Raw genomic sequence first — 27,269 nt, 5'->3', positions numbered from 1 at the left:
AGGGGGCTGGGGAGGGGCTGACCTGTGTTCTCTACAAAGCCAGAGGGCTCTGACTCACGTGTGAAGGAATAAGCTCCCTTTAATAGTGGCCTCGGTGTGTGTGTGTGCATGTGGATAATTAAATGTAGACAGAGCGGGCTCTCTTCTAGGAGAGGTTGTCCTGCACATGCTCCATGATGGTCTCCAGCCCCAGTCAGGTCTCCTCTGCAGTGGGGATGATCTGGTTGGCTGGCAGGAAGAAGCCATAGTGCCCAATATCTCTCAACTCAAAAGTGAATGCATACTTGATGCCATTATCATATGCCCACTCAACACTGCTGCCACTAGCTGGATCTGTTAAGTCAAAAGAGAACACACCTTTGAAGCCTAGTTCCTTTCAGGGTTAGATGGGAAGGGGCCTGGAGCTCTGCCCACCTGTGGTTCCTTAGGGATCTACAGTTATTTCTGAAAGTCATCAGGTCTACAACACATAAACACTGGCCTGATCCCTGTGTCTCAGACTGTCCTGCACCATGAGGGTCTTCACTAGTCTCAATCCAAGAGATTTTAAATCCTCATTTCCATCTTGTCACCAACTCACTGTGTAGACTCCTTCAGGTCACTGGAAGCAAATCTTTACAGAGTGTGGTAGGCAGCCTCCAAGATAGCCACAATGATCCTTGTCTCCTGGTATTCACATCCTTGTGTTGTGCCCTCCTACACTGGACAGGGCCAACTTGACCTGTTTTTCAGGAGACTGCAGAAATGAAAGTGTGTGCCCTTCAAAGCTAGGTGATAAATATCATGGCTTCCGCCTTGCTCTCTCTTGGATCACTGGCTCTGGGGAGCCAGCTGTCATGTTGTAAGGACACTCAAGCAGCCCTATAAAGAGGTCTATGTGGTGAAGAACTCACTGCCAGTAATTAGCCCTCACTTGCCAGGCATCTGAGTGAGCTATCTGAGAAGAAGATCCTCCAGCCCCATCAAGCCTCTAGATGACTGTAGCCTTGGAAGACACCTTAACTGCAACATCTTGAGAGTCCCTGAGCCACAGCCACCCAGATAAGAAGCTCCTGAGTTCCTGACCCACAGAAACTGTGTAAGAAAATTAATGTTTATTGTTTTAAGCTGTTAAATTTTAGGATAGTTTTTTACATCTCAAGAGATAACTGATACACAGAGATAAAGAAGCACAGCCCTTAGGACTTCCCTTTGCTGAAAGGCAAGAGGCCTGTTTTCCTGCTTCTTCCAGTCAAAACTCTACTAGAGAAGAAACTGGCTAAAAGTGCAAAGTGTAGATGATACTGAATAATAAAATAACAATGTAATAGCAGCTATCATTTGTTGAACATCTACCATGAGCCAGTCATCATACTGTAAAGTTTACATTTATGATCTCATTTAATCTTTAAGAAGCCAATGAGGTAGGTATTACTGTCCGTGTTTTTCAGATGAGAAAATCCAGGTTCAGAATGAATAGTTTATCTAAGAAAATATAGATGGAAAATGGCAAGGCTGGAATTTAAACCCAATCCATCTGATGACAAAGCCCGTGCTTTCTTCAACCGACTTGGGGTCCATTTATTATATAATATATATATACTATATATATGTCTGTTAAATGAAAATATGGGTCCCTTTGTTTTTCCATTGTTCCTAAGGGTTGTTTCTCATGATACCATTTGTGATTTTCTAGAGATGCTGCTTCTGCTGCAATTACATGCTCCCAGAGGTTATGGAACAGGCTCTCCTATACTCTCTGAAATTCTTATGTAATTCCCACAGCCTTTCTCTACACTGAGAAAAATGATGAATAAAAAAACAGGCAATGGCACCAGAAGTTTCCAGAAGTTATTTACATGGCAAGCTCAAGTATTTCAGAACAAATTTTAAATTCAGGAAAGGGCCAAGACCTCTGCTGAGCAAAGTGATCAGGTTCATGAACTTCACTTTACTTGGGTCCCTGCTAAGTCTACCTACTCTTTAAAAAAAAAAAAATAACACATATGGGGGACTTCCCTGGTGGCACAGTGGTTAAGAATCCACCTGCCAATGCAGGGGACATGGATTCGAGCCCTGGTCCGGGAAGATCCTACATGCCATGGAGCAACTAAGCCCCTGCGCCACAACTACTGAGCCCACATGCATACAGCCTGTGCTCCGCAACAAGAGAAGCCACCGCAATGAGAAGCCCACGCACCGCAACAAAGAGTAGCCCCCTCTCGCCGCAACTAGAGAAAGCCCATGCGCAGCAACGAAGACCCAAATGCAGCCATAAATAAATAAGTAAATAAATAAATTTATTTAAAAAAGAAAAAACACATATGGGAACATACTAATAACACTGTTCTATACACTGTATTTTTCAATTAACATTTGAAGATTATTCCCCGTTAGCACATACAGATCCACCTCATTCATTTAAGGGCTGCATAGTGTTTCACTGTAGTAATGCACCAAACGTGTTTTTATCCAGCACTCTACTGATGAACATTTAGTTGCTTACCAGTCTTTTGTGACTATAAACAATGCTGTCATGAACATCCTTAATACTCAAAATCTATCCATGAGCTAAACGAGCCCAATGAACTTGTTTCCAAGCCCTTAGTAGATCAGAATCAGTGAAGAGGAGGGGAAAGGGTTGCTAGAGGAAGGTGGCCTGAGGAAGGAGACATGAAAACTCTAAAAAGCAGACACAAGAGTTAAAGAAGCAAAACAGGCTGCGCTGTTTAGCAAAAGGATTGAACAGTCCGGTACAGCACAGAAGGCCTTCAAGATACAACAACTGACATTCAGAAGGCCACTCAGTCATGAAGAACGGAGCTTAAATCTCTTCTACATACTCTGTTTAAGAAGGCAGGGAAGTGTGAAAACCCATTTTAGAATTATTTTCATCTAAAATGATTAATCTAAGGAAAAGTTCAGCACTTGAAGGGACAAATGTCAACTACTTATATAACACATACAATAACCCAGGGAGTTAGAGTGCTTTTATACAAAAAATTGATTTCATTTTGGGGAAGAAAGGAGGGCAGACAAAGTCTATAAAAAAATACAGAAGATGGGCTCTTGAAAGAGGTAGGAAATATTATGTATCCTGGACAATGCTCAGAAGAGCCTTTCTCCTCTTCTGCTGGAGGAATCTGATGAGTATCTCTTAATTTTGGCACAGCTTATGCTGGGGAGAAGAATGTTTTTGACATGGGAGGAAAAGGCCATTCTTTAAACTGGCATCTGACCCAAAAGCCAGGACCCTGGTGACCCACAAAGATCTTTTGAGAGGACCTCCCCAGAAGGCTCCTGCCAAGTTCCTTTAGCTCTCTTTGGCGTAGGACTCAGTTCTGACTAATTAGAGGGTGGAGAACCTCTCCTGATGTGTTTGTTCTCTGAGGAGCTCCCATTCAACAACACTAGTAATAATAAACCATGAGTAATTACTGGATTGTTGCTGCAATTAGCAACACAACCACCAGCATCATGCTGAGTGCTTTATGCAGCTTGGTGGCATGTGAAACACAGACAAGAGTGCTGAGATCAGAGTACAGAGGAGGACCCAAGAGGTGGGTTGGAGAATCTTCGCAGAAGAGGAAGACTGAGGGGAACAGCTAGTTGAGGGCGAAATAGGTAGGACAGGAGAGCAAGTTACAGTATGGGAAAGGAAAGAATTATCAACAAGTTTGCAGGGGCTTTGAGGGTGGACCAACTGTTGGAAGACTATTTACAGAAGAGGCACAGGAGGGGAAAAGAAGGGCACTTGCTTGAAAGGAGCTTTGCTTCCCACATTTTTTGTTTCTGCTTCCCATTTATAGATAGGGCCTTGGAGAATAATCATATCCTTCAATTTGATCTAAAAATTTAAAGATCAGACTCACAGAATAAGGGAACTGGAAGGATCTCAGCAGGAATAGAGTGAAATGCTCAGATGAAACACTTCAGTGAGAAACCAAAACAAGGGTATTTCCTCAAATTGGGGTTGAGTTGTAGGTGATGAGCCTCAAGACCATCTTCAGGTCTGAAGTATTGGTAGAGTTTTTGTTTTTGTTTTTTCAGCTCAATGCTAATGATTGTCGGGGGAACCCCTAACCTGAGCCTGTTATGCTCAACACGTGTTCATTTTGGACAGGAAGGTGAGGGGTTCCCCTCTACCCGCCGTACCACCACCACAGTTTGATGAAGATGGCCGCACGCGACAGCTACCATCACACAGACTTGACATAAATTCAGCTTATCACTAACAACAAAAAAAGACTACAATGTAGGAAGGCTGACTTGCAGCTCTTCTCCCGCTCCTTTTCAAGTATCCTCTCAAAGCATTTCCTTATAACCAATAAACTCAGTGAGTACTTACAGACAGTGGTGCAGGTAGGACACACTTGGTACTCAGTGCCCGACAGGGAAGCCAGAGCTTTGGCTACACACCTTGCCACCTCATCCTAGGAGTGGGGAAATCATCAGAGTGAGAAAGAATGGATCCTGAAGCCAGACATTCCTCAGCTGTTCTGTACTGCAGTGGTTTGAAAAATTCCCGACCCCACCCCCAATGTTCCCTCCTGGTCTCCTTCTTTCCCAACCAGCCAGAGCAAAGGCCTGACTATGAAGTGAGGGAAATAGTATGGTTCCTCCAACTCCTTCTCTTATCCTCAGTTCTTTACTTCCAGTTTGGGGCAGGGGGTAAGGAGAGAGGTGGAAGAAGACCAGATAAGCATTCTGAAGTATGTATATTATAAACACAAATTGGAGGAGCTGTATTCAAGCTCTTCATAGGTCTGGAAGGCTGCTCACCAGCCCATTAGAAATCTAATAAAGGCACCACCATCTTCACCTATCCTGAGGGAAGGGAATGTCATGTTCATGAACATGAGGGAAGGGCAAGTATGTTCAAGAGAAGACCTTCTAAGAGTTAGGTGTTGCCAGAGTGGAGGTGGAGACAGGGACGCCATATATGGATGTGCCCTACACAGAGCACCTCCTTGAGAGCAGAATCTAGTCCACACCTGGCCAGCCCTGGGTGGGGCTGCATCTGCTGGGAGGCGTGTGAGCTAGCTGTGGCCCCGGGCAGAGGGGAACACTCAAGCAGACCAGCGTGGAGAGAGAGGCCTGCAGTCACTCTGTGGATGCCAGCCCTACTCCAGTCAGTTCACCCTAAGTGCCTGCTCACATCCTGGGGTGAGTCATTGCATGTGACCCAGAGCACCCCTAGGCTGTGGCCTACACCCTACTTAAACTCTACCTTACACCAAGTGAGGAGCACCTCCCCCTTGCCCACCACAATGCTACCCACAGTTCTTGGCAAGCAGTGGGTCTGCAATACATTTTGGTCAGAAAAACAAGTGAGAAGGAAAGACAGGGTTGGGTGTGGTTCTTGGAACTCACAGCAAACACAGAAATAAGAGGCATCATCTTCTTCCTATTCCCAGTAGGCCTGATGGCACACTGCAAAGAACAGAGAGAGAATACTGGGGCTTCTTGAAATAAGCCCTGCTCCTGGACTTTGCAGCACCCAGGGGAAAAGCATGCCCAGGGCTGGATGCAGCCCCGCTTACCAGCTCATCAGCCTCCGGGGCCTTTTTGACCATGTACCCACATGGATACGTCAGCAGCTGTGCATAGTTGTGCAGGTCGATGAAGCATTTGAAATTCCCACGTTCTTGGATGAAATGTACCACCAGTTTCACCTCAACTTCTGAAATGGCGTGGGCTCCATGGTACACTTCAGAGCAAGGGTTGTCACTGGCTCCCTCTCCTGTGGGGGGTGGCCCAAGCAGAAACCTTAACCCATAGGCTAAGGAAACAGAAATGCAGGGTACTCTACCCAGAGGAGGGGGAGAAGGCATAGGCAGGCCATTACTAGTTTCTCCCTGAGAATCTGGCCCATAGTGTGTGTAAATTGCGGGGAGGGTGTGGCAGTGGGGTGCTGGATCTGCCACACCTGAGCAGGAAAACTGATAGGACTCCTCTAAATGGAGAGAGCTGACCTTGTATTGTATCACCAACAGCTGTCATAAATAATTAATATCATACTTGACAGTGAGTTGTCAATTAATAAGTACTCTAGATAATTAATATGAATACCAATTAATAATGAAAATGACTCCATTTATTCTGGTGTCAACTCATTCTCTTGGTTCAGATCTTAATGGCCAAGTGCTGCCAAAAATAATCTATTGTTGTGGCTAAAATCTCTTGATTATTTGACAGGTATTTAGAATTACTGCCTTCTGTATTACCTCACAATATAGGCCCCTAAGGTATCTGGTGTATGTGTGAAACCACCCCTGTTGTGACTTAACTTTGATGCCCTCAATTCCCACATTTGTATCAGCTCCTTTCCCACAGTCACATTATTTTTCCCCCAATGGTTTTTGTAGTATTTCTATGCAAGTAAGAAAATTAAAACCATTACATTAAAATATTGCATTAAAACATTACATTAAAAACAAAACATCAGTACAGCTGAATATTGAAAGAGAACTCTCGGGCTTTGAAACTGAAAAGTGAGTTTAGATCCTAATTCTTATCAACCATGTGCTCTTGAGATTGTCTCTGAGCTTCAATTGTTTCATTTCAGACAAGAAAACTCAGTCTCCAGGTCAGAAGAATAAATAAATAATACATGGGAAGGTACCTGGCACATAGTTGGCACTATTGTGGGGATGATTTTTAAACAACTGGAACTCAGAACCCAGGACTCCTAATTCTCATTCTTTCCATCACATCAAAGAGCTGAGGTTCATATTTACACATCTAAGGGTAAACTGCTGTAGTTTAATCCTCACAATGTGATCTTGCCTGTTGGGGTAACAGTGCTAACTGCTCTCTTCTGAGTTGCCACCAACAGCCCTTCCACCCATCCGGTATTGCCCAGAAGCCAGGATGGCCGGGGTACAAAGCAGGCCCATGAATTTATATATCTAAGATAGAATAGTTTTTAAAATATTAGCATTCTCTGAGGAGGACAGGAATTGTTCAGCCATTCCCTTTCAAAATTACAAATAATAATAATAATAATAATAGTAAAATGATACATAGAGAGAATAAGGGACTTACCCAAGTTTCTCAATGAACCAGCAATGGAACTAGCCTGGAAACTAGCACCCTCACTGCCAGCTCAGAGGCCTGTGGACCAGGCTACCCAGGGGTAGCAGGATTTAAAAACTGTCTCCCCCGCCTACCTGCAAAACTAACATTCCAATTTCTATTTGGATCAGTACCAACACAGGAGCTTCCAGGATTTCGAGACTGTGTCTTCCTCCATAATCGGTTCAGAAAAATTCACCAAGGAAGGAACAACATTCAGAGATGGGTCAGGGCACAGGAGAGGTGAAGGTTTTCTTTGGGGGACTATGATGGAGATGGCACCATGGATGGGACAAGCTGCCTGCAGCTCTGGAGGCAACTCCAGAGATCTGGAGGATCATCGGGGCTTCAGCCCTCACTAACTGCGGAGTCTCCTCTCATGCCCCAGAGAGAGGAGGCTTAGCCCTTCTGGCCCAGAGAAAAGGACCTCGCCAAAATGCCCTGATGGGACCCAGGCTGACACCATCTGAGTCCACTGAATAACTTTGGGCTTCGGTAAAAGTGGGACAAATGGACATTATGGGCCTCAGTGATCACTGATGTGATAGGAAGTGCACGGCAACTATTTTATCCTTGCCTAAAAAATTAACCTGACTCCAATCAAGCATATAGATCTGACCGCAAGTGAATAGGAAATACAGGAGATGAGGGAATAAATTAAATGACATAGAACAAAGAAGCCATCAGGCAAATTCAGAATGTGACACATTCTACAGGACAATTTACTTGGTTTCTCCAACAAATGAATGACATTTTAAAAGATATGGGGGGGGGGGCGGGGGGGTACCACTGTAGAAGAAAAAAGCCTGCAGAGCCATAACAACCAAATGCAGGTACAGACCTTATTTGGATCCTGATTTCAACAAACTGTCTCAAAAGACAGTTTAAAGATAATTAGAGCTATCAGATGATATTAAAGAACTCCCATTAATTTTTTACAGTTGATAGTGGTATATTGTTTGTTGTTTTAATTATCATCAGCTAGAGATGAATACTAAAGAAGTTTTGAATGAAGTAACCTTATGTCTGGGATTTGCTTTAAAATACATCAGGAAAAATGTGTGGGAGGGAAAGAAATGAAAAGAAGATTGGTAAAGTGTTGATAATTGCTCAAGATCCATAATAGGGAGTTCATTAGACTATTCTCTCTAAGAAAAAAATATTCCCTGGTGACTCTTAGCTCAGAGAATGACTGGAAAATGAGACCCAAGGAAGCTCCTAACGTGCACATTTTGTGGAAGTTTTCTCTAAGGTCATACAACTATTTAGTTGCAAAGCAAGGAATTCAACAAAATAGTCTTAACTCCAAACCCAGCCTATTCTGTCAGTATTACTCACTTGAGTTTGTGTGTATACATATCCATCAGGATTGGCCACAGTCAATAAGAAAATATCCATTTTCTCCAAGATGGAGGTGATGGCTGGATCCTTCCCATAATCAGATACAGTCTAAGCAGAGACAACGAGCTTGTCAGCTGTGCCCTGCAGGCTGGGTTGCTAGGTCTAAGTCCGTGTATCTTCCCCAGATGCCCAACTCCTAGAACAGCATCCACCCTCTGCAGCCTCCCTGCCACCGTCATAGAGGCAGCGCTCTGCAAAGCCCACAGAGCACTTCAAAACCTGGGGAAACATGGTTGCCTGATGACATCAACCTCAATGAGTCCTGGGCTGCCTTGTTTATTCATTCCTTCCAGGGGGCAGGAACAGGGGAGGAGAGAGCCACACATCATAATAGTTATTAGGAATCTGAGCACACCCCCTCCCCATGCTAGGGGTAGGGAAGATGGATCCTCCACTTGCACCACCCCTCCTCCACCTGCGCTGGCTTAAAGTAGACTTTCCAGAGGGACATGGAGATAGCATAAGGTCCCTGAGGGTCTGAGGGGCCTGAAAGGGACTAAAGGTAAAGCTTACCTGAGCTTTGCTACTGAGAAGACCCTGCTCCCTTCCTGTGGGACTGACTATGGGTCAGTGTTTTAGGGCCACCTCTGCAGCTCATTAGCTTGCTTGCTGCTATGAATGCACTTTGTCATTTAGCCACAGTGGCCTGACTATGGGGCTCTGATCTTTTCCTTCTCCAATCAGAAAAGGCACCCCCCAGCCTATCATGTCTGTGCATAGTGCCTTCCTATCTCATCTCCAGGGTCTAGCTGTGTGGGATGCTGCAGGGCAATCCGGGCCCAACAGAATTCTGGGCTAATACAAGGCAACATGACCTTCCTTGCGGTCCAGATCACCATGGCCTGTGAGATCCACTCCCGGGAATGGATACCTGAATTCAGCCAAATGGTCAGCTGCTGCCCACCTTCTCCAGTGCTGAACTGTGGAAGGAAAAAGAGGCCAGAAAATGACCCTCCTGCCTGCCTGCGTCTCCGCTCACCTCTCCTCTCCTCTTCTCAGCTCGCCCCTATTCATTTAATCCATTTAAGATCATTCAGAGACCAAATGTCTGAGGGCACCATCCCTTTATCGGGCTTCTTTGTGACCAGGGAGCTTAATTTGTTGGCTGGCAGGGCCCAGTTGCAGCACTGCAGCTCTGGGCAGCTTGAGCCACTTCAAGGTTGGAAGCAAATAGGAAGGGGAAACAATTGCTATTGTGAATTATAATGCCCGTGTGATTAGAGATACTATTATGCCTCTTGAAAGACCTCAAATGGTAGCCCAACAGAGAGAGACACAAAAGTGCATGAACCAGCCTGTTCTACTTGAGGCAATAAATGAAATCAGTTTTAAAATGAAGAACGGGAGGGTTCACTATAGCTCTTTGTAAACAGCATGAAATGAATTCTGGCTGCTGCTTTTTAGTGTGGGGCCCCCTTGGGTCAGAGCTTGGTGCTAATGAAGCAAGGGTCTCCAGCAGTTGGCAAATAATCTAAATTTATGTAGATTATTTTACAGCAACCAGCTCAATGCCAGGTCTTCTCCCACTGGTAATTTCACCATTGCTATAAACCTGGGCTCCTCGGGGCCTGTATGGATTCAAGGGTTTGACAAATTCTAGGCACCATCACTTGTTCCATGGTTTGTATCTCCAAATTCCTTTTTATTCATTTGGCTGGATTATTTATGTAATTTATGTCACTGCCATAAATTCTCTACTTCTTTTGCCAATATAGACCTGAAATCTGTTAGAAATATCTGGAAATTAGGCTTTATGCAGCCAAGGATCATAGACTGGGCTTAAAACTACATCAACCCTAAAATCAGCTTCCTAGATTGCTTTTCCAATAAGGAAAATAAGCAGAATAGAATTTTTAGGCCCATCCCAATTTGTCTTAATATTTACAGAAGATGGGAATGGAGGGAAAAGACTGTGGCCAATCTGAGAGCTTTCTGGAACACTAACCGCCTCCCACCTCTTCCTGATTCTGCCTTTCAGCCAAAACTTGGAATGCAATGTGCTCCTACTAACTCCCCCCACATTAGGCAGAAGCAGGGGGCCCTCTGTCAGACCAAATTCGAACCCGGGTAGATGTCTCCTCACCTCACCCTCCTCCCTAAAGTCAAGGAGGTCTATAAAGCTACCTCTTTCCGAGGTGTGAGGGCTGAATCTTGGACACAAGGAACCAGGAGCCTGAGTCCAGTTGGGCCCTTCAAAGTGCATGGGGCCTCACCTTCAGTACATACATTGACCGGTTTTCAAATAAATGCCCAATCTTCACCCTGCTTGCCAAGTCAGGAAAATCTCTGGCAATGCTGTATATCTCATGGTAAATTTGAACTGTGAAAAAGTAAACACAGGAGCATTTAAAAAATTTGTTCAGCTCTGGGTGGGTATATGTGAACTTTATCTTGTTGATCTTAATGATTTTTTACAGTCCCCTAACCTGGGGGTTGTCAATATTATTGGCATGGAATGCTTATTCTTAAGCAACTGCCTAAGAATCCGTTTCTACAGTTTTCTAGAGAAAAACACATTTTATTTGTCCACAAAATTATAGTCCATTAAACTAGAGTAGAGAGACTTGTGCAGATACTGCTCCAACAGTGTGGCCCTTTGCAGAATACTAGGCTCAATAATTAGCAAGGGTCCCATTTAGCCAAGGTTCTTAAAAAGCACTGCTCTCCAAACTTTTTTATCACTTTCTCCATCAGTTAAAAAAAAAAAATTCAGTTGGGCGACCCTGGTGGCGCAGTGGTTGAGAATCTGCCTGCTAATGCAGGGGACACGGGTTCGAGCCCTGGTCTGGGAGGATCCCACATGCCGCGGAGCAACTAGGCTCGTGAGCCACAACTACTGATCCTGCGCGCCTGGAGCCTGTGCTCCGCAACAAGAGAGGCCGCGATAGTGAGAGGCCCGCACACCGCGAAGAAGAGTGGCCCCCACTTGCCACAACTAGAGAAAGCCCTAGCACAGAAACGAAGACCCAACACAGCAAAAATAAATAAAATAAATTAATAAACTCCTACCCCAACATCTTCTTAAAAAAAAATTCAGTATGCACCATGAATATATATAATACCACACAAGTATATTATGTACATTATAAAACAAAAAATAGAAACAAAAATTGTTGCATTGCTCAATATCAAAAAAACAAACAACCCAATCCAAAAATGGGCAGAAGACCTAAATAGACATTTCTCCAAAGAAGATATACAGACTGCCAACAAACACATGAAAGAACGCTCAACATCATTAATCATTAGAGAAATGCAAGTCAAAACTACAATGAGATATCATCTCACACAGGTCAGAATGGCCATCATCAAAAAATCTACAAACAATAAATGCTGGAGAGGGTGTGGAGAAAAGGGAACCCTCTTGCACTGTTGGTGGGAATGTAAATTGATACAGCCACTATGGAGAACAGTACGGAGGTTCCTTAAAAAACTAAAAATAGAACTACCATACAACCCAGCAATCCCACTGCTGGGCATATAACCTGAGAAAACCATAATTCAACAAGAGTCATGTACCACAATATTCATTGCAGCTCCATTTACAATAGCCAGGACGTGGAAGCAACCTAAGTGTCCATCAACAGACGAATGGATAGAGAAGATGTGGCACATATATACAATGGAATATTACTCAGACATAAACGAAATTAAATTGAGTTATTTGTAGTGAGGTGGATGGGCCTAAAGTCTGTCATACGGAGTGAAATAAGTCTGAAAGAGAAAAACCAATACCGTATGCTAACACATATATATGGAATCTAAAAAATAACCAAAAAAGGTCATGAAGAACCTAGGGGCAAGACAGGAATAAAGATGCAGACCTACTAGAGAATGGACTTGAGGATACAGGGAGGGGGAAGGGTAAGCTGGGACAAAGTGAGAGAGTGGCATGGACATATATACACTACCAAATGTATAACAGATAGCCAGTGGGAAGCAGCCGCATAGCACAGGGAGATCAGCCCCAGTGCTTTGTGACCACCTAGAGGGGTGGGATAGGGAGGGTGGGAGGGAGGGAGACACAAAAGGGAAGAGATATGGGGATATATGTATATGTATAACTGATTCACTTTGTTATAAAGCAGAAACTAATACACAACTGTAAAGCAATTATACTCCAATAAAGATGTTAAAAAAATTGTTGCGTTAACAATAAATACAGGACTTCCATGGTGGCGCAGTGGTTAAGAATCCGCCTGCCAATGCAGGGGACACGGGTTCGAGCCCTGGTCTGGGAAGATCCCACATGCCACGGAGCAACTAAGCCCATGTGCCACAACTACTGAGCCTGCGCTCTAGAGCCCACAAACCACAACTGCTGAACCCACGTGCTGCAGCTACTGAAGCCCACGCGTCTAGAGCCCATGCTCCACAACAAAAGAAGCCACCACAATTAGAAGCCCACACACCGCAATGAAGAGTAGCCCCCTCTCGCCGCAACTAGAGAAAGCCCACGCGCAGCAACAAAGACCCAATGCAGCCAAAAATAAATAAATAAATTTATTTTTAAAATAATAATAAATACAAATATATGTAGAAATGTAAATAGAAGTTGCAATAGTTTATTTCTCCATCCCAGTGGACCATCTTGCTTACACCCTGCCGTACAAGCACCCCACTTTGGAAATGATTCTTCAAAGGCTTTGAGAGGGCACGTGAAGAGCTGTATAAATCATGGCTACAAATGCTTCCATTTGCTTTCAGTAAAAAAAAAAAAAGTTTGATTTAAATAGAGTTCATCCATCTTAGTTGTTCAAACCTTTTGAGGGTTGAAATAGGAAATAAACAAATTTCTGTTTAGATCTTAAAATTGAAAGAAGGAGCTTTACCAAGAACGAAAATGTGCAATCAATATAGAATAAAATCGAGCTTAAAGGATTCATCAGACTTGCAGCCATTATGGCAGATTGAGCAGAAGCAAGAAACTACGTCCCAAATATATAGGCAAGCCAGATAAAATACAATGAAAATGAGTCCCAGCCAAATTTAAAAGCCAAAAAAAAGGAAAAATTGTGGGTGCCAGAAATGAAGAGGGAACAAGGTAACACAGTAAAGGGCAGAAGATGAAGCCCCAGAACCAGATACCTACTTTCAGCACCAAGCGTTTACAGCAACCAGGAATAGGAGTAGAGGGCAATGGACCCTGTGTGGGGCAAGGAGCTGGAACTTGAGAGCTGGGAATTGGTCATTCTGGCCATGCAAAGGGCCTGGAAACTCTACCCACTGACCCTAGAACGTCAGATGCCTGCCCTGAGTCGTGAGAGGAAAGAGAGTCACCCAAGAAAAGTTAAAACACCAAGCTGTGTCCAGATGAGGGGTGCAAATTCACACTGTCAACATCAGGGGAAAACTTACCCACAAAACTAACAACAATAACAGCAACCACAACAATACACACAAAGGATCTGAAACTAGAAACCTGGCAGAGACAAACATGAAATTCCCTTTAGAGACCTAAGAAGGCCCAAGTGATTGTGGAAGAGCTCTTAAAAGCTGTTTTTAAAAAAAACTGAATATGAACAAGTCAGAAGGGAGATGGTACACCAACCCACAGCAAAAGGCCTTGCAGGGAATGATAGATGGCTGTAAGCCAGATGACAATGATACCTAAAGCCAGAGAACAAAAGTGAGTGGATGGGAAAGTGAGGCTCCTGCAGCAGGCAGGTGAGGGGATAGAGTTTCCAGAATCCGGGGTGACATGTGCTACTGGTTAGCTCAGCTAGGGAGTACCCCATGTTAATGAGGCTAACATCATGGGTTTGATCCCTGTGTGGGCCCTTCGCTCTGCTTTCGTCCATGGCCCTGGACTGAACTCCTAACTTTATCCAGGTGTTTTGCAGCTGTATGTCATTGGTCACAAGAGGGATCAAGGGGCAGTGCGGCTGGAAGTGTACACATTAAACAAAGCTACTGACAGTCCTGGGAAAGAAGGGGAAATATTTGGTCAAGCTTGGAAAAAAACCTCATCTAGAAGAAAAGTAATTCAAAGTATATGCCTCAGGAAAAGCATGCCAAGAACTCTATCTTTGGATATAAAGAACAACATATATTCAGCTATAGGAAGAATACCAATTTAGATTTGGGGTGTGTTCCTGAGTTAGTAGAAAGTCTCCAGACTAAGGAAGAAGACATTGAGGGACCTAAGAAAACCGTATGCTATGTGATTCAGTTCCATTCCAGTCCTTCTTGGTTCCTCAAATTCCAATATCATATTAAATTATTCTGCTCTAAATTTCTCATTTGAAGGGTTGGCTTACCTTGAAAGTCAGTCATCTAAATAAGTGATTTCTAACTAAACACAGCACCAAAACGCATTATGGAATAAATATACGTTATAAGTAGTCATGATAAATGAGTGGAAATATTTGGTTAACCTTGGAAATAATCACTTGTCTATTTGCCTGGGATAAGAAACACATTAATCTGAGTGAATAAAATACAGGGATTCTGGTGGGGTATAAGAAGGTTGAATTACAAGGACTGGAAATTATTGCAATTATTTCATGGTTTTCTTTGAGGGGTTGCTTAAGAAAAGAACGATGCACGTGGGAGAAAATGTTCAGTTTGTGTTTCACTATGCTCTTAGGTGTTGGTGGGAGATAAACAAACAAAGAATTGAAAAATGGGTAACTAATAAGAACCTGCTGTATGAAAAGATAAATAAAATTCTAAAAATAAAAAAAAGGAAAAGAATTGAAGTGTACACATTTTAACCCCTCAGGGTAGGGGTACTGTGTTAGGGACTAATACCTCCTGGAAGTAAGGAAAGGGGTTACAAAACCCAAAAGGCCAATGACCTTGATCTTAACCTGCTCTGAAATACTTACAGCTTCCAGGGAATGATAGGCTCCATAGTTGAAGTTATTACTGCTCCGTTCTTGACCTTCATTGTATTGCATTTCCTCATCTTCATTATCTAAAAGGGCCTAAAACAGACACAGCAATATTAGAAAGTGATCCTTTGGGGATGGAGCTTCATGCTGTTTCCACCATATCCTGGGACATGTGCTGGCCAAGATGGCAGCACCCTTGGCACACATATCAAGAAGCACAAATGTCAAGGTGTAAAAGGGGGTCTGATTTCTTCCACATATCTATATAATCTTACTTCTTGGAGCCCAATGTACATCACCTCATTCAAAACCTACTTACTTCCTGGAAGCAACATATGTGCTATTTAGTTATTCTATACCACAAATTCTCTAGACATCAGTCTGCATCTGGTATCCAGTGCCTCTGAAATACCCAGCTTGGGAAACCATTCAGAAACAAAGAAATTCTTACAACCACTCATACTTTGAAGGTTCCTGGCAGATGTCTGTGACATGTGAGGATGATTAATAAGCTCACAGCTGCTCACACCATCAGGAAACTCCTGGGCCAAATCACCAATTAGTCCACAACCCACCTCAGTGAAGGAGAGAACATGAGCCAGACACTGCCCTGCTGTTCAAATACAGCTCATGAGGCTGGTGTCTGGCTTAGGCAGTGATGTTCCCTCTGCTGGGGGCTGCTGGTGACATTCTCCCTTTCTCAAAGGATGCTTTTTTTTTGGTTGCACTGCACAGCACATGGGATCTTAGTTCCCCGACCAGGGATCGAACCCATGTCCCCTGCAGTGGAAGTGTGGGGTCCTAACCACTGGACTGCCGGGGAATTCCCAAAGGATGCTTTTTATGACTGGTCTTCAGCACCTCCTCACTGGGGCCCCACCTTCTACCCACCATAAACTCTGTTCTTCCCTCCTGACTTCAAATGAGAAAAGGGAGAGGGACTTAATACTTGTGGGGCACCTGGCACTGTTAGACATTTTATGTACATTTAGCCACTTAATCTTCTCAATAAATTGTATGAAGTAGGTATAACTACTACCGTTTTACAGATGAAGAAACAGAGTCTCAAGAGGTTAACAGCTTGTCCAAAGTCACACAGCTAGCAGTTAGCAAAATCAGGATTTGGATCCAGATCTGGCTGGTTTCCTAACCCATGTATGCCCCTTCTAGTACAACATGTTCCTCTAACAAGTCACTGCACTTTACTTCCATATACTTCAATGCCTTCAACTTTTAAATGGAGAAGAATAAGACCAGAACTTGAAAATGTCTCAAGTCCACTCTGGCTGCTTGGTCCTATGCAAGACCAGTGAGGGACCTTGGCCTATCCACCTGCAGGTCTTCAACAGTCACCAAGTACTCTAAGCCCTGGGACTTCAGGAAGGATTTGACTGGCTGCAGACTGACAGAAGGGAACAGGACATCCACAGGACGACCAAAGGTAGAGGGAGATTTCCAGAAGTTGAGCTGAAGAGAACAGAAGTAAAACCAGGTTAAAGGACAGTTCAGGTAAAAGGCACAATGAGCTCATTCTTCTAGAACAACTGCCAAAAGCCTTGGTGATCCCTGAGGGGTTGGATTCTGCACAAGGGCAAACTTCGCCATTTCATAATTTTATCTGGTCAGGCCTGCCCAGCAGGCAATACCTGGCAAAGCCCAAGAAGTAATAAGTCAATGCAGATAGAAAGATGGAGCCCACTGCTGAGGCCTCTCATCTCCCTGGACAGCACTGCTGTGATCTACAGCACTTCTCCCCGACCAACCCTCTCAATTGTATAAAGGCATGTTGACTAATACAGGATTATACACAGAAACTCTTCAGGAATAACAATGCCAGTGCTGCAAGAGTCTTCTCCCACTAAAGTTAATTGATACCCAAGAGAAGGAGAACTAGGTACCTTAAAGTTGTCTGAATTCACTAGCTGACTTAGTTTGCTGATCTCATCTCCATTTCTGACATTAATCCTAAAAACTTGGTCCCTGGAGAAAGGAAAAAAAAGCAAAAGATAATGGTGAGCTTTCAGCTGGCAAATAAACCTCAGGCCTACTATCCCAGACATAACTGGGCCGAATGAGAGGAAATGGTCTAGTCTTTGGTTATAATGTATAGCCATTAAAAATAAGACTACGTGGCAAATATGAAAAAGTGCTTATGGTATAACTTTAAGGGAAATATTAAGTGAAAGAGCAGGACACAAAATTGTATGTATGCCATGATTGCAAGTATGGAAAAAGCAGATGCATTGGAAGAAAAACAGACAACGGAAATATAGCAAATGCTGACAGTGCTTATGTTCGGGTCATGGGATTATGGATGACTTACTTTTTTCCCCTCGTATCTGTTTTCTGTAATGTGGTCATATTACTTTATAATGAAAAACATATATATTTTGCAGAAAGGAATGTTCCTGAGTTACACGCAAAGCTAACTCAAGACATAAAGAAGCACTTCTTCACTGTCAGGGTCTAGGACTGAAACTCTGGCTAAATGTCCATGCTGGAAAGAGCTAGAAAAGAGAATAGACCTTCCATCCTTGGAAGGTTAGTTATTTTTCCTCTAAGCAAAGAGGGGAGAGGCTGGGTGCTCTCCCGGGCCCTTCCAGCTCCAGAACCCTATACAAATGCACGGTGCTGGGGCTGAACTCGGGATTCATCCTCCCTAAGGGGCCCTGATAGGGACCAGAAGGGAGCCAGCCAGTCCCGAGTCCCCCTTTGTTGTTTGTCCCGCACTTGTTTCCTATACACCATTTAGCTCCCGCAGCAGCAGCAGGGGTAGACTACGGCCCCTGAAGTCCTGTGTGTGGGTGGGAGAAGGCCGAGCCTGAAAAGCTGCCTTTGTGCTCTGGGCCGGCTCAGAAAGCCAGGAGAGCCATTAGGCCGTTGCTAGGTGACGGCCCGAATGAATCCACACTCAACGCTGTCACATGCGTCATCCCTTTGACACAAATGAATGCGGGAAAAGCTGCTGGAGAGGGCTGTGGGCTGAAGGACCTGTTGACAGAGAAAATGGTTCTGTCACAGGGAGCTAAACGTGCAGCCACATGTGGCAGATCAGCATCTCCTCATCAGAAAACTGGCTCAATCCGGAAGGACTCTCAGAGTTTAACTTTGTTCTGGGAGCTTCTGGGGGATCTCCGTGGGGTCTAGGCTAGCATCAAGGAGGCAAGGTCCACTTCAGAGCTGCTTCTGTTGCAGGTGGCAGGTCTGAAGGAAACGCCATTGATGAAGCCTCACTTTCTCCCAGCTCATCCGGTCTCCACAGGGTTCTCGGACGTGGGCAGCCAACTGCATCCCATGGGAGCTGCTGAGGCCATGGTGGAGAAGCCACTGGCTGGCGGGTCTCAGCCTGAACCCAACAGGCTTGCTAGGTGTTGGACTGCAGCCCTGCAAAGATGGGGAATCAAACCACCATTTCCCTGACACAGGCAAGCAGCCTTGCAAAAGAAACAGGTTGAAAACAGAAGAGAAGTCCTTCCTCCTGGCTGAGTACCAGGACCCATACGCAGAACTCATGCTGTCACAACTCACCCTCAATACCCCAGAAAAAGGGGCATCTTAAAAATGGGTGTTCTGGAAAGTGCCTGTGCACTGGCATCTCTGTTAGCAAAATGAGGCATCGGTAAAATACAGCACTGACTTGAGTAATCACAAAGAGAAAGAGGAGAGAGAAGGAACAGGAAGAGGAAAAAAAAGAGAAACATAAGAATAAGGAGCTCTTAAGAGTATGAAAATCATGTTACACATTCATCCACAGCATGTGTTTTAATTCTCCCAAAGTGATAACTTCACAACAGAACTTTCATACTCCTGGGCACTGTTCATGATAAGGGAACACAGTGAATCTAACTGGCCCAGATGATGATTAAAACCACAGTGCATTTCATCATGTCCTAATTAACCCAGCTCCAAAGGATAAAGACACATCTGCAGCATGCAGAGAGACAGGGCGGAAAGGCTGGTGCAGAATGGAGTATTTCCCCATCTGTCTCTCCTCCACCTCTCCCTCCTACACATTCTTGGCTCCAGCCTCACTGAAATTCCGAATTCACCATATACTTTGCCCTTCTATGCCTTTGAACATGCTGTTCCCTCTGCCTGGATGTCCAGCCCTTTTCTTTACCTGCCTAGCCAATCTGCCACCCAGGCTTTAGGACCAGTTCCCATTACCCACGAGGTTTTCCCCAACCAGAGCAGACAACCTTAGCAACAGTCTTCAGATGGTGCTAAAAGGTGGCAGGGCATGGGGAGAATCTTATGTTATTCTCATGAACATAAGCCCATCAATATCTAGAAACAGAGAGAACATAAGTGGGTGCCAGGTGAAGAGCAGCCTTTCTCTTGCCCTCACTGTCCTTGTCTCTATTTGGAAAACGCCTTCCTGAAAGTGTGGGTGGTGGAACACAACCTATCTCCACCATCTGGAAATCTTTTCACAGACCTTAAGCTCTTTCTGAAGATGGAAGATTGGCCTGGGAAGGGGGACATGTTGGGGTTTGCAGGTTGCCATGTTCACCCCCCCTCCTACTCCACACAGGTACGTGCTCCTAGAGCTCTTCTTAACTCTGGTACTCTCCAATACCCAGGGCTGGCCAGCTGCTACTGTGCAATGGCTAGTGATCCACTCTCAGTCACCCTCACATGTGTCCCATGTTCTGGACAGTCAATAGTCACCTTGGTGCTGAGCTTCTATCTCTCCCCCTTCTAACACGTGGGCAGCCAAGTGGCCTGTTCTTTGTGCCTTTCTCACCTGCATCCCCAGCCAGGCTTAGAAGCCACCACAAGAGGTGATTCCACAGAACTCTTAAATGCCAACCAGTTACTGCTGATGTTACAAGTTCTGCAACTACTTCCTGTTCTATGCTTGCTGTGCACCTTTAGGCATCCTGGTCACCATCCTATCCTTAAGATGAGTGAAGCCCAGGACAGAAGACACCAGCAGAGTGAGAGAGACTGGGGAGGTAGGTGAGTTAGATGGAATGAACAGAGACTAGGGGGTGTGGTGGGGGGAGAAACCATCATCTTCATCTCCATCAGCACTGTTCCCCCTCCAAGCCAACCTGCATCTTGGCTTCCCAACCACTTGAATGCTCAGAGGCCAGCTCCCCCTTGCTCTAAATGTTCACCAAGCTGGCTGCCTAGGCCATGTCTGTGGACCTCAGGAAGAATTCCGCCACCTTTGCTGGGTTCCCTACTATGAGGCAAGAACAGATTTGGGGGTAAGGATGACACTATTGGTTAAAACCATCTGCAATTTGCTCAGGCACACAGTCCTTTCTGTGCAAACGCCTATGGTGAGCACTCCAGAGCTCAGCCAAGAAGCCTCAACCCAGGTGTCCGCTGCTTTATAAGAGAAGTCTGTATCCTGAGAAAGAAAGATTTTTCAGCCACATGAATAGGAGCAGCGAGAGCCTGAGAGTTCTATGCATCAGCCCACATGGCAGCAAGCATAGTTATTACACACTGCTGAGCTGCCTGTGGAAAAATCTCCTTCCCTGACCACCTGCTATGCCTAAACCCTCTGAGCTATTTGGCAGTAGAGACCAGGTGTGAACAGAAGTCATCATCATAAAAATTACTCAATCACATATAATTACCTCAATAAACAATTCCAAAGCCCCCTTAGCCAGATAGTATAATGGAGAGTAAACTAACAGATATAGACAGATCAGTGAAATACAGGATTCTATCTGGAGATTAACTTGTGTCATAACAAAAGCATATGGGTTTTGCTCCAACTTCCCTGCTTACCAGCTAAGTGGCCTTGGCCAGGATACCTAGCCTTTTTTTTTTTTAATAGATCTTTATTGGAGTATAATTGCTCCACAATACTGTGTTAGTTTCTGTTGTACAACAGAGTGAATCAGCCATATGCATACATATATCCCCATATCCCCTCCCTCTTGCGTCTCCCTCCCACCCTCCCTATCCCACCCCTCTAGGTGGTCACAAAGCACTGAAGTGATCTCCCTGTGCTATGCAGCAGCTTCCCACTAGCTAGCTATTTTACATTTGGTCGTGTATATATGTGGCTGCTACTCTCATTTCGCCCCAGCTTCGCCCTCTCCCTCTGGGTCCTCAAGTCAATTCTCTATGTCTACATCTTTACTCTTGCCCTGCCCATAGGTTCATCAGTACCATTTTTTTTTTTTTAGATTCTCTATATATATGTGTTAGCATACGGTATTTGTTTTTCTCTTTCTGACTTACTTTACTCTGTATGACAGACTCCAGGTCCATCCACCTCACTACGAATAAGTCAATTTCGTTTCTGTTTATGGCTGAGTAATATTCCATTGTATATATGTGCCACATCTTCTTTATCCATTCATCTGTTGATGGACATTTAGGTTGCTTCCATGTCCTGGCTATTGTAAATAGTGCTGCAATGAACATTGTGGTATATGTCTCTTTTTGAATTATGGTTTTCTCAGGGTAGATGCCCAGTAGTGGGATTGCTGGATCATATGGTAGTTCTATTTTTAGTTTTTTAAGGAACCTCCATACTGTTCTCCATAGTGGTTGTATCAATTTACATTCCCACCAACAGTGCAAGAGGGTTCCTTTTTCACCACACCCAATCCAGCATTTATTGTTTCTAGATTTTTTGATAATGGCCATTCTGACTGGTGTGAGGTGATACCTCATTGTAGTTTTGATTTGTATTTCTCTAATAATTAGTGATATTGAGCATCTTTTCATGTGCCTCTTGGCCATCTGTATGTCTTCTTTGGTGAAATGTCTACTTAGTTCTTCTGCCCATTTTTTTATTGGATTATTTTTTTTTATATTGAGCACCATGAGCTGTTTGTATATTTGGAGATTAATCCTTTGTCCGTTGTTTCACTTGCAGGTATTTTCTCCCATTCTGAGGGAAGTCTTTTCGTCTTGTTTATGGTTTCCTTTTTTGTGAAAAAGCTTTTAAGTTTCATTAGGTCCCAATTGTTTATTTTTGTTTTTATTTTCATTACTCTAGGAGGAGGGTCAAAAAAGATCTTGCCGTGGTTTATGTCAAAGAGTATTTTTCCTATGTTTTGCTCTAAGTGTTTTATAGTGTCTGTTCTTACATTTAGGTCTTTAATCCATTTGGAGTTTATTTTTGTGTATGGTGTTAGGTAGCGTTCTGATTTCATTCTTTTACATGTAGCTGTCCAGTTTTCCCAGCACCATTTATTGAAGAGGCTGTCTTTTCTCCATTGTATGTTCTCGGCCTCCTTTGTTGTAAATTAGGTGACCATATGTGCATGGGTCTACCTCTGGGCTTTCTATCCTGTACCACTGATTTACATTTCTGTTTTTGTGCCAGTACCATACTGTCTCGATTACTGTCACTTTGTAGTATAGTTTGAAGTTGGGGAACCTGATTCCTCCAGCTCCGTTTTTCTTTCTCAAGATTGCTTTAGCTATCTGGGGTCTTTTGTGTTTCCACATGAGTTGTAAAATTTTTTGTTCTAATTCTGTGAAGAATGCCATTGGTAGCTCAATAGGGATTACACTGAATCTGTAGATTGCTTTGGATAGTATAATCATTTTCACAGTACTGATTCTTCCAATCCAAGAACATGGTATATTTCTCCATCTGTTTATATCATCTTTGATTTCTTTCATCAGTGTTTTATAGTTTTCTGAGTACAAGTCTTTCACCTCCTTAGGTAGGTTTATTCCTAGGTATTTTATTCTTTTTGTTGTGATGGTAAATGGGATTGTTTCCTCAATTTCTCTTTCTGATTTTGTGTTTTAAGTGTATAGGAATGTCAGAGATTTCTGTGTATTAATTTTATATCCTGCAAGCTTACCAAATTCATTGATTAGTTCTAGTAGTTTTCTGGTGGCATCTTTAGGATTCTCTGTGTATAGTATCATGTCATCTGAAAACAGTGACAGTTTTACTTCTTCTTTTCCAATTTGTATTCCTTTTATTTCTTTTTCTTCTCCAAGTGCCGTGGCTAGGACCTCCAAAACTATGTTAAATAATAGTGGCGAAAGTGGACATCCTTCTTGTTCCTGATCTTAGTGGAAATGCTTTCAGTTTTTCACCATTGAGTATGATGTTTGCTGTGGGTTTGTCATATATGGCCTTTATCATGTTGAGGTAGGTTCCCTCTATGCCCATTTTCTGGAGAGTTTTTATCATAAATGGGTGTTGAATTTTGTCAAAAGCTTTTTCTGCATTTATTGAGATGATCATATGGTTTTTATTCCTTAATTTGTTAATATGGTGTATCACATTGATTGATTTGCATATACTGAAGAATCCTTGCATCTCTGGGATAAATCCCACTTGATCATGGTGTATGATCCTTTTAATATGTTGTTGGATTCTGTTTGCTAGTATTTTGTTCAGGATTTTTGCATCTATGTTCATCAGTGATATCGGTCTGTAAGTTTCTTTTTTTGTGATATCTTTTTATGGCTTTGGTATCAGGGTGATGGTGGCTTCGTAGAATGGATTTGGGAGTGCTCCTCCCTCTGCAATTTTTTGGAAGAGTTTGAGAAGGATCAGTGTTAGCTCTTCTCTAAATGTTTGGTAGAATTCGCCTGTGAAGCCATCTGGTCCTGGACTTTTGTTGGAAGATTTTTAATTACAGTTTCAATTTCATTACTTGTGATAGGTCTGTGTATATTTTCTAATTCTTCCTGGTTCAGTCTCGGAAAATTGTACCTTTCCAAGAATTTGTCCATTTCTTCATGGTTGTCCATTTTATTGGCATATAGTTGTTTGTAGTAGTCTCTTATAATCCTTTGTATTTCTGTGGTGTCAGTTGTGATTTCTCCTTTTTCATTTGTAATTTTATTGATTTGCGTCCTCTCCCTTTTTTTCCTGACGAGTCTGGCTAAGGGTTTATCAATTTTTTTATCTTCTCAAAGAACCAGCTTTTAGTTTTATTGATCTTTGTTATTGTTTTCTTCGTTTCTTTTTCATTTATTTCTGCTCTGATCTTTCTTTCTTTCCTTCTACTGACTTAGGGTTTTCTTTGTTCTTCTTTCTCTACTTGCTTTAGGTGTAGGGTTGGATCGTTTGAGATTTTTCTTGTTTCGTGAGGTGAGATTGAATTGCTATAAACTTCCCTCTTAGAACTGCTTTTGCTGTGTCCCATAGGTTTTGGGTCATCGTGTTTTCATTGTCATTTCTTTCTACGTATTTTTAAATTTCTTCTTTGATTTCTTCAGTGATCTCTTGGTTATTTAGTAGTGCACTGTTCAGCCTCCATGTATCTGTGTTTTTTTCAGTTTTCTTCCTGTAATTGATTTCCAGTCTCATTGTTGTCAGAAAAGATGCTTGATACGACTTCAATTTTCTTAAATTTTCCAAGGCTTGATTTGTGACCCAAGATGTGATCTATCCTGAAGAATGTTCCATGTGCACTTGAGAAGAAAGTGTATTCTGCCACTTTCAGGTGGAATGTTCTATAAATATCAATTAAATCTATCTGGTCTATTGTGTCATTTAAAGCTTGTGTTTCCTTATTTATTTTCTGTTTGGATGATCTGTCCATTGGTGTTAGTGGGGTGTTAAAGTCCCCTACTATTATTGTGTTACTGCCGATTTCCCCTTTCATGGTTGTTAGCATTTGCCTTATGTATTGAGGTACTCCTATGTTGGGTGCATAAACATTTATAATTGTTACATCTTCTTCTTGGATTGATCCTTTGAACATTTTATAGTGTCCTTCCTCACCTCTTGTAAGGTCTTTAAGGTCTATTTTATCTGATACAAGTATTGCTACTCCAGCTTTCTTTTGATTTCCATTTGCATGGAATATCTTTTTCCATCCCTTTACTTTCAGTCTGTATGTATCCCTAGGTCTGAAGTGGGTCTCTTGTAGACAGCATATATATCGGTCTTGTTTTTGTAACCATTCAGCCAGTCTGTGTCTTTTGGTTGTGGCATTTAATCCATTTACATTCAAGGTTATTATCGATATGTATGTTCCTATTACCATTTTCTTAATTGTTTTGGGATTGTTTTTGTGGGTCTTTTTCTTCTCTTGTGTTTCCCGCCTAGAGAAGTTTCTTTAGCATTTGTTGTAAAGCTGGTTTGGTCATGCTGAATTCTCTTAGGTTTTGCTTGTCTGAAAAGCTTTTGATTTCTCCATCGAATCTGAATGAGATCCTTGCTGGGTAGAATAATCCTGGTTGTAGGTTTTTCTCTTTTATCACTTTAAGTATATCTTGTCAATCCATTCTGGCCTGCAGAGTTTCTGCTGAAAAATCAGCTGATAACCTTATGGGGATTCCTTTGTATGTTATTTTTCGCTTTTCCCTTGCTGCTTTTAATATTTTTTCTTTGAATTTAATTTTTGTTAGTTTGATTAATATGTGTCTTGGTGTGTTTCTCCTAGACTTTATCCTATATGGGACTCTCTTTGTTTCCTGGACTTGGGTGACTATTTCCCTTCCCACATTAGGGAAGTTTTTCACTATAATCTCTTCAAATATTTTCTCAGACCCTTTTTTCTTCTTCTTCTTCTGGGACCCCTATAATTTGAATGTTGGTGCATTTAGTGTTGTCCCAGAGGTCTCTGAGATTGTCTTCAATTCTTTTCATTCTTTTATCTTTATTCTGCTCCTCAGCAGTTATTTCCACCATTTTGTCTTCCAGCTCACTTATTTGTTCTTCTGCCTCAGTTATTGTTATTGATTCCTTCTAGTGTATTTTTCATTTCAGTTACTGTGTTGTTCATCTCTGTTTGTTTGTTCTTAGTTCTTCTAGGTCTTTGTTAAACATTTCTTGTATTTTCTCAATCCGTGCCTCCATTCTATTTCCGAAATTCTGGATCATCTTTACTATCATTACTCTGAATTCTTTTTCAGGTAAAATGCCAATTTCCTCTTCATTTATTTGGTCTTGTAGGATTTTACCTTTCTCCTTCATCTGTGACTTATTCTTTTGCTGTCTCTTTTGTTGTTGTTGTTGAGTGGGATTGTGTTCCTGTCTTACTGGCTGTTTGGCCTCAGGCTTCCAACACTGAAGTTTGTAGGCTGTTGGGTAGAACTGGGTCTTGGTGCCGACATGAGGACCTCTGGGAGACCTCACGCCAATGAATATTCCCTGGGATCTGAGGTTCTCTGTTAGTCCAGTGGTTCAGACTTGGAGCTCCCACTGCAGGAGCTTCAGCCTGACCCCCAGCCGTTTGCTTGGGGGTTCCTCCCATCTTCTTGGGCATCAAGGTCCCCCACCAGTGTCTGGCAGGTGCCCTAGTTGTGGGGAGAAATGTACTCCCTTGTCTTCCCACACTGCCATCTTGACTCCATCACCCCCATCTTCTAGTAGGGTACCATGCCATCCTTTCATCTCTCCTACCTCCCAAATGTTCTCTCTTTTGTGAACCTCAAGGAATTCTGAGTGGAGCACATGTGCATGTGTGTGCACACACATGCACACACACACAGTGTACAGGTGTATCCTTGCACGTCACTTTTCATAGTTATGTCTAGGCAAGACCTATCAAATCCCCATATGCCAAACGCTGACGGGAAAGCTCCACCAAACCTTAACCATTAACAGAGAGGTGAAGCCAAAAAGCCTATGACCCAGGTTTTCCCTTAAGCATGGCAGAAATAGAAACAATTTCTGGTAATTCTTAGTAATTCATAATATAGGAGTAAGAAAGTAGGAGTGCCTGAAACTGACCTTACAAATAAGAACTAGGAAGGAAAAGAATTGGCAGGAATTAGGGAGCTGGGGAGGGACTGTGGAGACCACCTAGCCCTGATATCACAGATAAAGCTGAGCCTGAGAGAGAAGTAATTGACCCAGGATGACACAAGGCCAAAGTTGGGACAGGAGTCCAGGTCCTCCTTCCCAACACCATACCACTTGAGGTATAATCAGCCATTCATTTCCAAATCCATTTGGTTCCCATATCTCTGAACTAACAAAGTAATAATAAGTCCAAAAGGAACTTACCCAGAAAACTTTTCTTGGCCACAGATGCTGGACCCAATAAGATCCCCAAAGAACAGTATCCACTTCAT

The 27,269-nt window shown here is 43.0% G+C and overlaps 2 protein-coding genes across 3 annotated transcripts in view; both read right to left on the bottom strand.

The window, feature by feature from the left end:
- Positions 1 to 5,611, bottom strand: part of CPA5 (carboxypeptidase A5) — a gene marked incomplete at its 3' end in the record, with an annotated part of 50,104 nt that extends 44,493 nt beyond the window's left edge. The window contains 3 exon segments of the mRNA XM_081244699.1: positions 4,328 to 4,412; positions 5,353 to 5,412; positions 5,523 to 5,611.
- CPA4 (carboxypeptidase A4) lies at positions 194 to 27,269 on the bottom strand (the record flags this gene model as incomplete). 2 transcript variants are annotated; one of them, XM_081244701.1, is made up of 11 exons in its annotated part: positions 194 to 333; positions 4,328 to 4,412; positions 5,523 to 5,722; positions 7,152 to 7,242; positions 8,395 to 8,505; positions 9,273 to 9,377; positions 10,671 to 10,777; positions 15,284 to 15,386; positions 16,626 to 16,760; positions 17,192 to 17,273; positions 27,202 to 27,269. In XM_081244701.1, 11 exons carry the CDS (start codon positions 27,267 to 27,269, stop codon positions 194 to 196), a joined length of 1,227 nt encoding a protein of 408 aa, XP_081100827.1. The 2 variants fall into 2 exon arrangements, with proteins under 2 accessions (XP_081100827.1, XP_081100828.1); XM_081244702.1 differs by lacking the exon at positions 15,284 to 15,386 and having other exon boundaries at positions 10,671 to 10,772.

Source organism: Mesoplodon bidens (genome assembly GCF_964165515.1).
Source record: "Mesoplodon bidens genome assembly, chromosome: 9".
NCBI lineage: Eukaryota > Metazoa > Chordata > Mammalia > Artiodactyla > Ziphiidae > Mesoplodon > Mesoplodon bidens.
The sequence above is the reverse complement of the archived record's forward strand: the minus strand, read 5'-3'. Positions and strand labels throughout refer to the sequence as shown.